Here is an 18,263-nt window from a genome sequence, read left to right as displayed (position 1 = left end):
CATCAGAGGTAGGTTCTTTACTCAGAGAGTGGTAGGGGCGTAGAATGCATTGCCAGAGAGGGTAGTGGAGTCGGCCCCATTAGGGGCATTTAAGCAGCTATTAGATAGGCATATGGATGATAGTATAGGGTAGCGGTAGACCTTAGGTTTAGGGTAAAAGTCCGGCACAACATCGTGGACCGAAGGGCCTGTACTGTGCTGTACTGTTCTATGTTCTAAACCAGATTAAAATTAGAGTTGTAAGGCTTTTGAAAGATTAGAAGTAGCAAGGGAACAAGATTTAGGATTTGATGTGACTGGAAACGTGCTGCTTGTAAATTATATCTACCTAACTTGGGTTAAAGATTAAAAGCATCCAGCAAAACTGAAAGCTGAGCCAGGGATATTATGACAGTTCAATATTAGTCAAAGCACAAAGTAAACAAACGTTAAGAGCCTACAGAGAAGAGCAATAAGATTGATCCCAAGTGTAATAAGGATAAGTTATGGGAACAATTAAGAGAAACTTGAGTTTTACAGTCAGGAGAGTAAAAGACCTCATCAAAATATTAAGTACCACAGATAAAATACACACAATATTTGTTCAAAGGCAGAAAACTGGGGCCTCAGAACATAAATGGAAATTAATTTGTGATGTCTGGTTATGGACAAATGAAGATATTTCGTTGATAATTTTCACATTGCATATTCAAGAAGATAACTATCAATAATTACAGCCTTGCCAAAAAAATGTATCAATGTGGTTCTCCCAAAAGTACAATGCAATTTAAATATACATTAACAAACACTTGACAATACAATTAATTTTTTTCTCTATTTGATGAAATAATTTAATATAAATATACCAATTGAAGTAAAAAAAAATTGGAATTAGATTTTCTGCTTTTGAAAATTGGGTTATTCATCAAGCGCACAAATCCTGGTCAGACTTCACCTTTCTCCTTCACTGATCCACGCGCCAATAGGTCATCTACCAGGTTCCAGATAGAATCAGTGACATACAGCACAGAAACAGACCTTTTGGTCCAACTAGTCAATGCTGACCATAGTCCCAAACTAAACTAGTCCTGCTCACCTGCACTTGGCCTATATCCCACCAAACACTTCCTATTCATGTTCTTATCTAAATGTCTTTTAAATGTTGTACACATCCACTGCTTCCTCTGGAAGTTCATTCCACATGCGAACCTGTGTGTAAAAAAGTTGCCTCTCATGCCTTTTTAAAATCTTTCTCCTGTCTCACCCTAAAAATATGCTCCCCCTTGCCTTGAAATCGTCCACCTTAAGGAAAAGGCACCTGCCATTCACCTTTTCTATACGCCCTTGATTTTATTAACCTCTATACGGTCACCTCTCAACCTCCTATGCTCCAGTGAAAAAAATCCCTACCTATCCAGCCACTCCTTATAACTCAAACCCTCCATTGCCAGCAACATCCAGGTAAATCTCTTCTGAACCCTCTCCAGCTTAATAAAATCCTTACTTGTAACAGGGAGACGAGAACTGGATACAGTACTCCAGAAAAGGCCTCAACAACATCCTGTACAATCTCAACAATGTGCTAACTCTTATATTCAAAGGTCTGAGCAATAAAGGCAAACAAGCTAAATCCCTTCTTAACCACCTTATCTGTATATGATGCAAACTTCAAAGAATTATGTACCCGAACCCCTAGGTCTCTGCTCTACAACACTGCCCAACACCCCTACTTTTAATTATGTAAGTCCTGTCTTTGTTTCACCAAAATGCAACACGTCACATTTATCCAAATTAAATTCCATTTGCCACTCTTCAATCCATTGACTCAACTGACCATGATCTCTTTGTAATCTTAGATAACCTTCTTCACTTTCCACTATACCACCAATTTTGGTGTCATCCGCAAACCAAATAAACATGCTTTCTACATTCTCATTTCAATCATTTATATAAACGACAAACAAAAGTGGACCCAGCACCGATTCATGCGGAACACCACTGGTAACAGGTCTCCAATCCGAAAAACAACCCTCCACCATCACTGTTTCCTGTCATTAAGCCAATTTTGAATCTAATTGGCAAGCTCACACTGAATCCCATGCAATTTAACTTTACAAATTAGTCTACCATGTGGAACTTTGTCAAAAGCTTTACTGACCTCCTAGTAAACAACGTCTACCGCTCTGCCCTCGTCAATCTTCTTGATTACTTTCTCAAAAACTCAAGTTTGAGAGACACAATTTTCCTTGCACAAAACCATGCTGACTATCCCTAATCATTCCTTGTCTCTCCAAATGCATATAAATCCTATCTTTCAGAATCACCCTCAACAATTTACCCACCAAAGTCAGACTCACAGGTCTATAGTTCCCAGGCTTCTGCTTACATCCCTTCTTAAACAAAAGCACATTAGCCACTCTCCAATCATTCAGCACCTCACCTGTATTTCGAGATGAACATTTCTGCAAGAGGCCCCATAATTTCTTCTCCTGTTAGAAATCTGAAGATTAACTAAGTATGTGTGAGATCACTTGGCTAAGGGGTAGGCAGGAATTCCTCTAAAGAAGTGGTCTCCAATTGTTGCTCGTAATAAAGAGTGGGATAGCTTTCCTACATCAGAACAATGATGGCACCTCAAACATACTTCATAAGCTGTAAATAACTTTGGGACATCTGAGAACATGAAAGTCACTATGCAATTATAAGTAAAAACAGCAAGTGCTGGAATCAGTTAGCAGATGAGGCACAATTGGGGAAGGAGGGAAAAAAACATTAACCTATCAGGACAGTCATGTTTCAGCAGAGCTTTCCACATGCAAGACTGGACCAAAAGATAAGAGCCCCATAGGATCCGAGGCAACTCGGCAAACTGGATCCAAAGTTGGCTTATAAATAGGACGTAAAGGGCGATAATGGACAGTTGTTTTTGTAATTGGAAGCTTGTGACCAATATTGCACCACAGGGACAAAAACAGAAGTTGCTGGAAAGCTCAGCAGGTCTGGCAGTATCTGTGCAGAGAAATCAGAGTTAACGTTTCGGGTCCAGTGACCCTTTCTCAGAACAGATGCTGCCAGACCGGCTGAGCTTTTCCAGCAACCTCTTTCTTATTGGTTTACAGCATTCGCAGTTCATTTGGTTTTTAATTAGTGTACCATAGGGTTGGGTGCTGGGACCCCCATTGTTTATTACGGACAGTAACGACTTGGATGTGACTGTAGAAGGTATAATTAATAAACTTGCAGATGACACGAAAATTGGTGGTGTCATTGATAGTGAGGATGATCATCTCAGGCTACAGTCTGATATTGAACAGCTGGTAAACTGTGCACAGCAATAGCAAATGGAATCTAATCCTGATAATGTGAAGTAATGCATTTTGGGAGGTTTAATAAGGGAAGGTTATATACATTGTATTGTAGGTCCTTAGGGCGTACTGAGGAACAAAGGGACCTTGGTGTACAAGTCTGGAGATCCATGAAGCTGTCAGCACAGGTAGACAAGGTGAAGGCAGTATAAGTGCATTCCTAGCTGGGACATAGAATATAGAAGCAAGGAAGTCTTGTTCTAACTTCATAAAACATTGATTAGGCTACAGATGGAACACTGTGTGCAGTTCTGGTTGCCACACTATTGGAAGGATGTGACCGCACCGGACAGGGTGCGATGGAGATTCACCTGGATATTGCCTGGGATGAAAAAAAGTCTCAGTTATGAGGTCAGACAGGATGGATTTGTTTTCTTTGGAGCAGAGGAGGCTGAATGGAGGATCTGATGGAGTTATACAAAATTATGAAGGGCATGAACAGGACAGCTCCTGAGGATCTCTTTCCCACGGCTGATGTCTCTAAGACAAGAGAGCTTAAGTTTAAGGTGAGTAAAACGGTTTAGAGGAGCTCAGAGGAAGCATTTTTTCATCCAGAGGGTGGTAGAAATATGGAACGTTCTGCCTGAGAGGTTGGTGGAGGGAGATACTCTCAACATTTAAGAAGCATCTTGATGAGCACTTAAATGCCAGGGCATAGTAGGTGTTTGCTGGTCAGCATAGACAAGGTGGGCCAAAGGGCCTCTTCCTATGCTGTGTGACGCTACGATTCTGTCACCATTCAAACCTGTGATTTCTAGCCCCTGGGACCCTTTCTTTGACGGGACAAACAGTGTATCTTGACCACACAGATTACAGGGTTCAAGAGAGCAGTTCACCACCAACCTCTCAAGGACAATTAGACAAAACCATTTATTGCCAATTCCTATGGAATCCACATCCCCTGAACAATTTTTTAAAAAAATGTCAAGACTCAAAAGGGATTGGATCTGAAGAATAAAACATTATCGCCTAGCTAACCCATTCATCTGAAAGACTAATCAAATCACTTTTTTAACCAAAATTCATTCCTTGTTAAATTTGCATTACATCCCATGTCTAAAGGGTTTTTACTGGCCTCAGAATGTAAAGGGATCTTGTTATCAGAAAAATTTCAGGAACATGCATCCAATACTGAATACTTCAACAGCAGTACATTAATAGTTATCTTCCTTTGGACTGTGAAACATTCGAAAAATACAATTAAACCTGTTGTCCTTCCAAATTACAGCATCCTTGTAAACTACGCTCACACCAACCATTGAAAACATAGTTTGAGTGTGAAACTTGGCAGAAAATCTATGCTTGGATGTATGGCTAAAATATGCACATCAAAAGTTAAAACTCTTGGATGGATAAACAATAATCAGACTGACCTTGCAATCAATATTCCAACAGTACAGCCACCAATTGTTGACCAAAAACCAATCCAACCAGCATCAACCTAAACAGAAGTTGAAACATTAATAATGCTTTCCACCAACTTTTAAAAAAAAAGTTATACATACATCTCAAACTTGTTTTAAGGGAGTCAATAAGTTTTAGGTTCAACAATTAAATATCGTGATCTTGTTGAAAAGGTACCTGCTGCTCAAGTATAAAATCATAAAATTATACAGTATAGAGATCATTCAGTCACACACATGTATACCACTTTAGAAGATCTATTCAACTAGACTCTGCTGAATTTCTTTCCCCGTCACGTATTTACCTGAAATATTAGATACAAATCTATCTTTAGATCTTCTTGAAACTCTGGACCTTAGAGACTACTCGAAAAGAACACAGGATGTCACTCTGGTTTCTGGAAATATAGTTCTTAAGTCAATTCACTTTGGGTGACTGACCATCATATCTGATCCTGCTCCCTTGGTGTTCTATAAGCCTATAAGGTTACATCCCACAGCACTAGAGATTTTCTTTAAAGAATCATTCACCTATTTACTGACCTACTTAGGATTTGAAGGTCTGCAAAAATGAGAAAGTCCTTAAATTCAGATGCTGAAATGAAGTGAGAGAACAATGAAGGCAATCCTGAAGTAATACTCTAGATCAGTCTGCAAGCTGACCTGGGCACATGAGGTTAAAGAGTGGTACCTATGCTTTGTAGGAATTGGTTACGCTGGAATGGTTTTAGACAACGACCTTTGGATCAAAGGACAAAACAAAACTCTCTTACCTGGCTCACCTTCAGTGGTGTTAGAATTACGTCTAAGACTCCTGACCAGCCTGCTAATATCCCCAGAGGCACAGCAAAAGCCAATGCAATCATCAAAAACCTGAAATTGCTACAGTGACAAAAAGAACATTTACAACATTACTTTCAAGCCAGGTTCGAGGCACTGAATCAACTTGTATACAACAATCACCTCATATTACACAAGGTCGGTTGGGCTTTTATCTTCTGTATGACATTTTAGCAGCCGATAAACAAAATGTAATCAGAGGGTCACCACAAACCACTTACACAGCATCTTGCGTGACTATAAAATACAGATATGATTCTAGAGAAAGCTACAGACCCAGTGGCTCAATGCCTCAACACACTGCCTAGTATATTACTGAGCCATTCAGACTAAGACACCTCTAGGTTTAATGGCCAGCCTGTGCTCCATTAGCCGACCTCCACTATGGCAGCAGATGGGATGAGGAGGTGGGGAGAGAGCCAAGGTTGGAAATTTTGCTTGAATGGGAGCCAGTATTGGTGAGTGAACACAGAGATGGATAGGAAATGGGACTTGGTATGAGTAAGAACACAGGCAGAGTTTTGGGTCGCTTAAAATTTATGGACTATACAATGTGGGAGACAACCCAGGGCAGCAATGCAATTGTGGAGTCATGCGATAGTGAGCAGAGTTTATAGCAGGGACCAAAGAAACTGAAGAAAACTTCTGCTCATATAATACTAGATGTCAGACAGGCAGGCTGATAAATTTAGCAACCGGTAAGGAACCACTGGGTGTCATCAGCATGAGAAAATAAATGTTAAGCTTTCTGGTGCCACCAAGAGGAGGCATGTAGATCACAAACAGGAAGGGGCCTGTCCTAGTCTTCCCATGTAGACGCGATAGTCAAGGCGGCACAACAATGCCTCTTCTTCCTCACACAGCTCAGGAAATTCACCACGTCCATAAGATCCCTCACCAACTTTTACAGATGCACCGTAGAAAGCATACTATCTGGGTGCATAACAGCCTGGTACGGTAGCTGTCCTGCCCAGGATCCTAAGAAACTACAGAAGTTTGTGTGTGCAGCCCAGACCATCACAGAAGCCAACCTTTCATTCATGGACTCCATTTACATCTCTCATTGCTACTGAAAGGTGGCCAAAATCATCAAAGATCCATCCCACACTGGTAATACCCTCCTAAAACCTCGTCTGTCAGGCAGAAGATACAGAAGCCTGAACATGCACCAAAAGGTTCAAGAACAGCTTCTTTCCTGCCTTTATTAGACTGATGAATGGACTCTACAACACCAATGTCTCCTCCAGACTGATGTCAAAACTGCATGACCTTGATCTCGGCTCTGCCCTCTGCAGCTGGATCCTCAGCTTTCTGACCCACAGGGCACAATCAGTGAAGATAGTTAACTGCACCTCTTTCATAATACCACTCAAAACTGGAGCCCCCCCCAAGGATATGTCCTCAGCCCCCGACTGTACTACCTGTACACCAACAACCGTGCTGTTAAATTCCGATCGAACACCATCTACAAGTTCGTTGATGACACCACTGTAGTGGGACTAATATCTAACAACGTTGAGTCAAAATACAGAAGGGAGATAGAGGGCTTGGTGATGTGGTGCAATGAAAACAATCTGTGTCTCATTGTCAGCAAAACTAAAGAACTGATCATCAACTTCACAAAGAAAGGAGGAGAACACGCCCCATCTACATCAACAGAACTGAGGTTGAGAGAGTGAAGAGCATCAAGTTCCTCAGAGTGACAATAACCAACCAACTACTCTGGACTTCCACGTAACTGCGACAGTCAATAAGGCACAACAACGCCTCTTTTCCTCAGGCGGCTCAGGAAATTTGGCATGGACATAAGGTCCCTCACCAACTTCTATGAATGCCCCATTGAAAGCATACTGGTCCAGGTACATAACGGTCTGGTATGGCAACTGCTCTGCCCAAGACCGTAAGAAACTACAGAAGGGGGTGTGCACAGCCCAGACCATCACGGAAGCCAACCTTCCATCCATGGACTCCATTTACACGGCTCGCTGCCGCGGAAAGGCGGCAATATCATCAAAGACCCATTGCACCCTGGTAATGATCTCCTTCAACCTCTTCCGTCAGGCAGAAGATACAGAAGCCTAAACACACGCACAAGCAGGTTCAAGAACAGCTTCTTACCAGCCATTATCAGACTGTTGAACGGACTCTAGCTTCAAATAATGTAACCTGCAATGTAACCTGTATGCCTCTAAGTCTTTTTGATCAGTACATCCATTGCTTGTTGTGATCTGCTCGTAAACACAGCTTTTCACTGTATTTCGGTACACATGATAATAAAATCAAAATCAAATAACATTGATCTTGTTTCATGCACGTCTCTGTCCAAGTATTTTTCACCCTATGATCTGTACGTCCTTGCTTACCACGATCTGCCTGTACTGCTCGCAAACAAAGCTTTTTACAGTACTTAGGCTCACGTGACAATAAATCAAACCAAATCAAAATGCAAGAGCAGAAGTAGGCCATTTGGCCTATTGAGTTTGCTCCACCATTCAATGAGATCATGATTTTAGCTGATAATCCTCTACTCCACTTTCCTACCTTATCCTCACAACTCTTGATTCCCTCATGAATTAAATATATGTCTTTCTCACCCTTGAACATACTTAATGACCCAGCTTTGACGGCCCTCTGAGGTAAAGAATTCCACAGGGTGATCCCTAACCTGGAGGTTATGCCCTCTGGTCATAGGGTAGATGCTTAATAAGTAGTAGTCTGAAAGAACTCAAAACGACAGACTTGCTTTAACTTAGTGCCTTATTCTAGCTCAACATTTCATACACAAAGAATTACTCTGAAATGCTATAATTAATAGCTGGCCCACAGAACAACTATTCTTGACTAAGATACAAGATCCCACAAAGTGAAGAGTCAGGCTTTATTAAAAAATTTTGTATGATCGATCAGGAATCAATCAAATTTGCAGAACATTATTCTCATGGTATCCTGAATAATGCCATAGGATCCTAAGCTTTTACTTAAAATGCCAGAAAAAGCAGAAAAGCACAGGTCATCTGAAAATCAGCAATATTCGCCAAGAATTATACTTGGGGTTAACCTATGAGGAAAGGTTAAGCAGGTTGGATCTTCACCGAGTAGAGTCCAAAGATATGAAGTAATTTTACTTAAAGATGGAAAGATTCTGAAAGGACTTTATGGGATAGATGCCAAGAGGATGCTTAATCTTATGTGGGTAAGTCTAGAACTATGAGACACAATTTAAAGGTTAAGGTTTCTCATTTTAGATGGGGTTATGGAGGACTTTCTTCTCTAAGAATGCTGTTAGTCTCTGGAACACTTTTCAATAGGAATCAGAGGTACAGACTGGATTATTGAATACATTCAAAGTTAAATTAGGTTGATGATTTAGAAGGATGTTAAGGGTTCTGGGGACAGGCGAGACTGGAAGAATGGCTTAATCCCTATTTCTTAAATCTTCAAGTATTAGATTGAATGATGCAATCAAGCTGTGAAGTCACGTTTGAACGCATGATCCTCTAAGAGAAAGGAACTCTCATTACTGGTAATCACAAGAGATTACACCAGTAAAGAAATAAAAGGTTGCAAAATCAGCAAGAACATTTACCATCTTCTAGGATTGCATTTAATACATTGAGTTCAATTCATAAGTTTAGTCCTTAAAGCGTCAATCAACAAGAACAGGAGACATTGGTATTATTGATGATATCTGGTGCTGTACACGATAAACACAATGTTTATATAGACTGAAGGACAAAAGGGAAATTGCAAAGAAACTCATATCCAACTTCAACCCAGCGATCCTGGATTCAACAACAAAGTAAGTTTCGGTGTCAATTTTATTAATCAACAACAATCTTCAAGACTGATTAACAGTGTAGTCCTAGTAGCAAGTTCAGAAAATATCTGACATGGGATACTTTAGAGATGCTCACAGGTTCCTGAAAAGTAACAATTTTGTTCAGCCATTGGTAATGGTTTGTGAATAAAGTTACTCAACATTTCAATCATGGCACAAAGCCGTCATCAGAGATCACTCTGTACTACAAAAGCTTTGATGAGCAACAAGATGTTCACAAGATCTAGTAACTATTTTTTTGCAGATAGACCTCTATGCCAGAACATAAAATACTCAAAATTATTCAGGATAAACTCACCCAAGGAGTCTGTAGATACTGCTTCTGTAATTGAGCCTCTGGCTTGCAGCAGCTATACTGGGTGGAAGAGGAGGGTGAGATGGGAAGTAGGCTATCACAACAATCAACAGCAAAGCAGTCACACCAAATTCTGAAAGAGGTTAAGAAAAAAAGGTCAACGTGACAAGACATACACTGGCTGCAGAAATTAATTCTCATAGAATCCAAATTAGACCAGGAATTTTAGCATCACGTTGGCCACACTGTTAGCATTCCACTGCTTTAGAAAGTATCCCCTTCTTCCTTTTTTGTTAAAATGGATCCTTGGTACTTAAGCTGTAGTAGTAACTTAACTGCTTAGTCATGAACTACATTAACTAAAATCATAAAATTGATGACCAAAATACTTTAAATAGGCTGATTTATCCAATCACACTGCATTAAATTGGCAGGCAAGATACCCTTGTGGATTTACTTTCTCAAGAATACAAACTTGTCGACACACCCTCCATAAATGACTTCTGTCTCGTCTTGCAGCAATCTGTTACTTGAGAATCAAGTGTTTTCCATCTCTTTAGAACACAACAGAGGCCTCTTCTCGAATGGTAGGAAATTATTTGACAACAAAGATGAATGTTGTTACAACTTACTGGCGATAACATTTTTACAAAATAAAGCTGTTTTAAAGGAATGTCCCTCTCATTAAAGAGGAAGTTTGAACCAGTTGTAAAATCATTACCCCTCATCTTCCCACTAATTTAATTTGATTATCTTAAGTGTCAGACATAAGCACAAAGGTAGGTAGGGTGAGGAATCCATTGCAATAGAAACCAAGCCTCAACAATCATCTATTTTCAGCAGAATTCATTGCATGGGGTTGTAGAAGCAATTAGTCTTCGCAATAAATGTCATCTTCTGCACTTGCCCCTTAAGCATCGGAGTTAGAGTTAGGAATGTAAAGGAGAAAGGCAATCTGTCTGGAATTGTAATTGCTGACTAGAAAGATTTAGTTTAAGTGAATAACATTTCAGCTGTGATTCTCCATCTGCAAAAGTGGACATTTAAAACTGGCATGTTAATCACTTGCTTAAATTTCCCCCATTAGAATTTCAGGAGTGCAATTTTTGGCATCACGTAAAAGTGTAGCAATGAACTATTGCATCGCTTTCAAAAATGTGACAGCTTTATAGAAGCTGCAACATTGTAAAAGACAACACAAAAGAACATTTTAACATTTGAAAACAGCATGATGAAATCAGGGCATACCACAATTGATTCAAAGGGAAAAGATGTGGTTGCCAAGCTGAATTCAAGAGCCTGTCCACTAAAGCAGCACATTCATATTAACTAAATTATACAAATTTGTACAGAATAACTACTCTGATGATGACTGAAGTAAAAATGGGCTTTGTAAGGGAAAGTTTGGTCATAGGGCATGGATTAACAAAATCCATTACAAGATCACAAAAGATAGAAGTGAGAGGAGACTGAAGTAAATTGTAGTAGGAATATATAATAGAGAAACTGAATGTTTCACGAAAAAGGCTGTCTTGTAGCCCATGAGTCAGTAATTGGCAGCAGCAAGCAGTTGCTTGAAACTGCCTCCGTGAACAATGTGATATAATTGAGGTGTTTAAAATTATAGAAGGCTCAGACTCAAGTACAAAGAAGAGGAGCTGTAAGTTTTGGGAACAATCACACAGCTGAATGTTAACTAAATGTTCTGACTTAACCTTAAATTATTTGAAGATTAGGCAGTGACTTTCCACTTTATTTGTGCACAACTGTATGTTGGTTTATATTTATTCTTGGAATGTGGGCTTCACTGGCTAGGCTAGCTTTATTACCCATCAATAACTGGCCTTGAGAAGATGGTACTGAGCTGCCTTCTTGAACTGCTGCAGTCTAAGGGGTCGAGGGACGTCCACAGTGTTGTTTGGAAGCGAGTTCCAGATTTCGACATCCCAAAAGTGATGGAGCAATGATACAGTTCCAAGTCAAAATTGTGACTGAGTTGGAGGGGAACACACAAGTGATGGTGGATCCCAGACAGGCTGCTGCCCTTGTCTTTCCAGCAGGTAAGGTTTCCAGCATCGGAAAGTACTGTCGAAGCAACCTTTGAGTAGCTGCAACGAATCTTGTAGTTGGTACGCAGTGTTGCCACAGTATATCATTGGCGAAGAGGGTGAATGTTGAAGGTGGGTGGTTAGGGTGCCAATTGAGAAGACAGTGGCAGGCTTGAGTGCTTCAAGGTTCTGGTGAAGATTCGTAGCCTGAGTTGTGGATGAGGTTGTTAGCTTGCTCGCTGAGCTGGCTGGTTATCATACAGATGTTTCGTCACCATGCTAGGTATCTCAGTGTACTTGGATAATGAGGGCCATCAATTTAACTGGGACAACGTGACCATCCTAGCTCAAGCCAACCACAGACACACACAAGAGTTCCTAAAAGCCTGGCTTTCAACCCATAATGTAATCAACAAACATGTGGAATTAGACCCCATATACAAACCCATGCAGAACAGAACTGGAAATGACAGAACCCAACTTAACAGACCGGATCATATAAATGAAACATCTGTACAATAACCAGCCAGCTTGATGAGCAAGCCAACAACTTCAGGCTTGAGTACCTCTGAAGCTGCATCCATCCAGCTAAGTAGAAAGTATTCCATCAAACTACTTAATTGTGCCTTGTAGATGATAGACAGGCATTGAAAAGACAGAAAATGAATCATGCTGCAGAATTCCTAGTCTATAACCTGCCCTTGCAGCCACTACAATCTCTGTACAACTGATTCAGTTCAGTTTCTAGTCAACAGTAATCCCAGGTTGTTGATAGTGGGGAATTCAGGAATAGTAATGCCCCTGAATGCCAAGTGGAGATGGGTAGGTTCTCCTGTTGGAGATGGCCTTTGCCTGGAATTGGAGTGTTGCAAATTTTACCACTGGTGAACCCAACCCTAAAAGTTGTCCAAGTTTTGCTGCTTTGAACATGGATGTTTCTGTATCTATGAAGTGGCAAGTGATGTTGACCATGGTGCTATCATCACCAAACACCCTCACTTCTGATTTTATGATACAAGAAGAGCATTGATGAAGCAACTGAAAGAGATTTGGCCTAGGAATCCAGTCCTGTGGAACACCTGCAGTGATATCCTTGAACTGAGATGACTGACTGCCAACAACCATAACCATTTTCCTTTCTACTAGATACGATCCAATCAACAGATTTTTGCGAGGATTCCTTGATATCATAAGCAATTCTGCCCTCATGTTAATGGCACCCACTCTCACTTCACCACTGGAATTCAGTCTGTTTGGATCAAGATCAGGAGCGGCGTGGTCTTGGCAGAGCCCAAAGTGAGTGTGAGCAGGTTCTTGCTAACCAAATGCTGCTTGATAGCTCTGTTGATAACGCTTCCATCACTTTGCTGATGATTGAGAGTAGGCTGATGGGGCAAAAAAATTGGCCACATTAGATTTGTCCTACTTTTTGTTTACAGCACATACCTAAGCAATTTTCCATATTCTCAGGTAGACGCCAGTGTTTCAGTTGTACTGGAACAGCTTGGCTAGGGGTGCAGGAGGTCCTGAAGCACAAATCTTCACTACTATTGCCCAAAATGTTGTCAGCACCCATAGCCTCTGCAGTATCCAGTGCCTCCAACTGTTTCTTGATATCACGTGAAGTGAATCGAGTTGGCAAAAGACTGGTGTCTGTAATACTGGGGACTTCTGGAGGAGGCCAACATGGATCATTCATTCAGTACTTCTGGCTGATGATTGTTGCAAACGTTTCGGTCTTACGTTTTGCACCGATTTGTCCTGCCTTTTGCAGGCAGCATACATCTGATCAATTTTTTCTTATTGCTGGGTAGATGCCAGTGTTATAGGTGTGCTGGATCAACTTGGCTAGGGGTGCAGCTAGGTCTGAAGCATGTGTCTTTAGTACTATTGCTAAAATGTTATGAAGACCACACTTCTGCACTTTCTAGTCCCTTCAAATCTATTTAATATCGACTGGAGTGAATTGAGAGAATTGTTAACTGTGATGTCAGCCACCACGTGAGAAGATCAACATGAATCACTCAACCCAGCACTTCTGGGCGAAGATTGTTGCAAATGCTTCAGCTTTGTTTCTGCACTGACGTGCTGTGCTCCCCATTACTGAGGATGGGGATATTTGTAGAACGTTCTCCTGCAGTGAGTTGTTAATTCTTCACCTGCAATCAGGATTGCACAGTTTAGATCTGATCTGTATCACTACATAACTACAGCTAAGAAAATCTGAAGTTTTATCCACTAAGTGACACATCTTGTGATCCAGAAATGTATTCAGTCAGTCGAGCGTACAAACTAATCAACAAGAAACCCACGAACAAAACAGCATGAGCCTATTAGACAGGCAATTAATTTGTTTAAAAAATCCTTAGTGTGCCAGAAGACCTGAGCACCTGTATTTATTTGTACAATTATACTACTACTTGTACATGAGCTAAGAGAAGGCAATAATTTACAAAATACGAGAATATCTTATAGGAGGAGGCAGAAAAAAAATTGAGGTCAAAAAGCAATACCAAGCCTGCAAAAACAACATAAGAAACAGGAAGTTGAGCACATGCTTTGGTGAATGTGCTCCACAATTTAGTCAGATTATGGCTCATCTTCAACATTTAGAGACTCAGTGCAGAGATGGGATGAATGGTTTCCTCCTGTATTTTAATAATTCTACAATCAACTTCACTTGACTGGTATATTCCCACTTCCCATAAACGAATCAGTTTCCACCAGACTCGCAGGCAGCATGCTCCAGGTTCTGACAACTCCATGTGGAAAAGCTGTCCCTTGTGTCACCAGTGGATTTTTTGCTAAGCGTCCCCTTGGTCTCAACTCTTCCACTCATGAGGTACATTTTCTCACTATCTACCTATCTTTCTGAACTTTCACTCTCAGAACAACTATACCTTCTTGAATTTGTCCACAGAATTGAATAATTACACGCTATTTCTTAGTTCAAACTTGTGCACTTGGATTAACTCTTAAGGAGCTCTTCAGCATAACTTCTCTCGACAATTAAAATACAAACAGAAGAGGAATTTAGGATAACGACTACTGGAAAATTTAACCAAATAATAGATACAGTACCTATTACTAATTAACTGTTCCATTATAGTAACATCCCATAAGCACACACCTTGGCAAAAGGCAAATTCAGACAAATTCTCATGTGCAGTTCTCCAATCCAGGAAAGAAAAATATCAAGAGAAAATTCACAGAAAGTAGCAGCTAGGAGTCATTCACTGAAGCTTCTAACTCTTTTGAGACCCCAAAAGGCTTCTCATGTTACTGAAGAAACCAAAACCCAGATATCTAGATCTGAGAGATCTGGCCACACTCATTCAGGCTGTAAAAATAAAACCCAAGGTCTCACAAAGTGTTTACTTTCTTAGAGACAGCTTGAAACTTCTGCCTTACAACCTCTCTTCAAATAAAAAACAGGACAAAATAATCTCAGGGTGACAGCATTGTCAAAATATACTGCATATATCTCTAGGTATTTAGGCAATGAAAGATGAACAAGGAAAGAGACTTTTTAAAAGAAGTTTATATTATTCACCTGCATATAATAGAGTTTGAATACGATCCTTTATAAAATCAGTATGATGGCTGGAGGCAGTAAAAAGTGACGTGGTACCATTGGGTGCTGGAACTATCAAAGGGCCTACCAAAAATGCACAAGCTGCACCAAAGTAATTGAACAAGGATGCAACAGCGGTGGCTGTGGCCCTCTGGTCTGGAGGGAACCAAGTCGTTGAGAGAAATGGAGGAGCGTTCATAACAACAGGACCAGCAAATCCATTGAGCAGCTGTCCAATATGGATCAACCTAAAAGAATAAAATTAAAATTACAGCAGTGAATAGATGCAAATATTTACCCATGCATTCAATGTCAATGAAAGTTATTCAGAAGAGCTTTCAAGAATCAGATTTTCAATAAATTAAAATGAAAGACATGTGAAATTAGAACAAAGGCTATTCCAATTGAATGAACTCATCTATGGAGCAAACCTTGAAATCAGGAGAAGTGATGAATAACTCGCAGACTAAAGCCCAAAGGTGTTCCAATCTAGTTGAGTCAGGATGAGCTATTCATCAGACAGTTCTGGTGTCTTATGCAGTGTGTTCACTCTTGCAACAGTGAAGGAAATCATTGGTAAAAGACAAGAAGACACGGTGCGCTGAATTAAGAAAGCCCATTTGCTGAAGCTGCCTTTGTCAAGTCAAACAGTTAATAGTGTCTTCCTGGAAGCATTTCATGTTGCACAGCGCCAAGAACACTTTCAAAAGGCTTCACAGACGTCCCTAGTCTGCCAGGACAATTGCAGCTGTCAGCCCGAACAAAATACTAACTCAATAATGCTTTAAATTCACTGACAAAACTTTGACAAATCAGTAGATTACTTCAGTAGTGATCAAAACAAAGCTGACAGAACACAGTACACTACAGTACGGCATTGCTGAGGAACACAATGCCAGGTACCACTGACATTTCATTTCAAGCTATTCAAAGAGAAAAGGAACCCTGTTCTTGCAATTAGAACATCTCAATAGATTGATTAACCAATGACATATTATTGCCCCCGAAGAGAGGCAAAATTCTTATCTTTTTGTTTGCAGTGCAATTTGTAATCCAAAATGGAATCATCACAAGGACTGAAAACAGAACCCAAGAGGCGACCATTCAGTCCTTCAGGCCTATGGTCTCAAAGAACTACCAAGTAGTTTGAGCCCCTTTGCTGTTTCACTGCAGCTGTGCAAATGCTTCTTTTAAGTACTGTTCCCAGTCTTCTTTGGAAGTTACTGGTGAATCAACTTCAACCATCTTTTCAGAAAGTACATTCCAGACTATAACTCAGTAGGGGACACAAACTACATGCTCTGCCAACAGAAACAGGTCTCCATGACCAACCCTGATCAGCTCCATCCCTCTCCCTGGTAACTGTCTTGTCCTGGCTTATACAATTTGCAATCTTGGTGTCATATCTGACCTAGAAATGATTCAAATTCAATCAAATAGTCACATCAAGTACAAAGATGACTTATTTTCATTTCAATATCATTGCTCAACTCCATACTTAATTCAACTCATTTGCTGCTGAAACCCATATTCATGAGCCTAGACTTGACTATGCTGATGCTGATTTCTCATTCAATGCTTCATAAATTTGACTTTATCCAGCACTTTACTGCTCATATCCTAACTTGCACTAAGTCCTGTTCATCCACTATCCACTTTGCTTGTTGACCTACATTGGGTTGCAGCTAAATACTTTAATTTTAAAACTCCAAACCTTGTTTTCAATCTCTTTGCAGCCTCACTCCTCTTTGCCTCAGTAATCTCCTCCGCATCTACAATACTCCTAGGTAGACTTATTCCAGTTCAAGACTCTTAAGCACTCCAATTTTAATCACTCCATCAGTAGCAGCCATGCCTTCAGCAGCCTAGGCCATAAGGTCTGGATTTCCCTCCCTACATCTATTGCTTCTGAAGTGTTCCTTTGAAATCTTTCGTATCTCAAAAATCTCAAGATTTTGATCATCTGCCCTAACATTTGGACTTGGTGTAAACTTCTCACTTTGTAACACTACTGTGACACAGCTCGAGGTGTTTTATCATATTAAGCATGCTATACAAATGCAAGCACGTGGTTGTAGTACTTTTACCAAAGTTTGAACATTAAATCTAACTGCTCTCCCTCAAATTTCCATTCAGAGAATAACCCAGTTTTTCCCATGCCTTCACATGATGAAGTCTCTTATCCCAGATGCCATTCTAGCATGTAACAATCATTTCACAATGTCAAGTACCAAGTTTATGGAATTCCTCAGGAAAGTAGTAAACGTAATAGTAGTGTCATCAAACCTTGCCAGTATAAATTTGCAGAATGGTAGTAATTCCTTCATATGTTTGAAATTCTGATTCACATGTCACAGTTGCCAAGAGGATTAGAATACCACCATAGGTTCAGACAGCAGTTGACAATTGAAAGAACAGTTTCTGTGATTGCCAGGTGCCATGTGAACTTCCAGACTTACCCAGCTGCAAGGTAATTGCTGACCCTGTCCTTGCAACAGCAAAAATGCTGACGTTCAAGCAAATTTGTGCAATAAATGACCACTTGCCACAGCAAATTCCTTTCCCTAATAATAAAGTCAGGTGGTAAATAACTCAGGTAGAGGAGGGGTGGGGGGTGAAAGGGAGGGAGTGTGAGAGGGACTGAGGGAGACCGACAGAGCGACCACAGAGACGGGACAGAGAGGAGTGATTAAAATCAGGAATTCAAGTCTCTAGAATTAAAGGAATGAGAGAACTGACAGTTGCAGAACTGAGGAGAAGTTGAGTACATTAAATGCTGGTACAACTGCGGATGTAGTGAATTTCAGAGTAAAGGGAAATCCAATTTTGGGAGTGTACCTTCTCATTCAAAATTCAGTCTCCTGCTAATGAAGAAAATATTAGCCGTAAAAGAATTTTGGTAGACCTCAGTGTCCTTTCCT

General features: G+C 40.4%; 1 protein-coding gene across 1 annotated transcript in view; it reads right to left on the bottom strand.

Annotated features, from left to right (window-relative positions):
- slc49a4 (solute carrier family 49 member 4) overlaps positions 1-18,263 on the bottom strand; it is a 50,040-nt gene that overhangs the window by 25,126 nt on the left and 6,651 nt on the right. Inside the window, exons 3-6 of the mRNA XM_020519210.2 lie at positions 15,322-15,590; positions 9,724-9,853; positions 5,521-5,629; positions 4,718-4,785 (exon numbers count right to left, since the gene is read on the bottom strand). Coding sequence (XP_020374799.2) covers positions 4,718-4,785; positions 5,521-5,629; positions 9,724-9,853; positions 15,322-15,590 — 576 coding nt within the window. The remainder of the gene's footprint in view (positions 1-4,717; positions 4,786-5,520; positions 5,630-9,723; positions 9,854-15,321; positions 15,591-18,263) is intronic.

The sequence above is a fragment of the Rhincodon typus genome, chromosome 7, assembly GCF_021869965.1.
Source record: "Rhincodon typus isolate 14 chromosome 7, sRhiTyp1.1, whole genome shotgun sequence".
Lineage (NCBI taxonomy): Eukaryota > Metazoa > Chordata > Chondrichthyes > Orectolobiformes > Rhincodontidae > Rhincodon > Rhincodon typus.
Note: the sequence above shows the minus strand (reverse complement) of the source record. Positions and strands in the feature narration are given on the sequence as shown.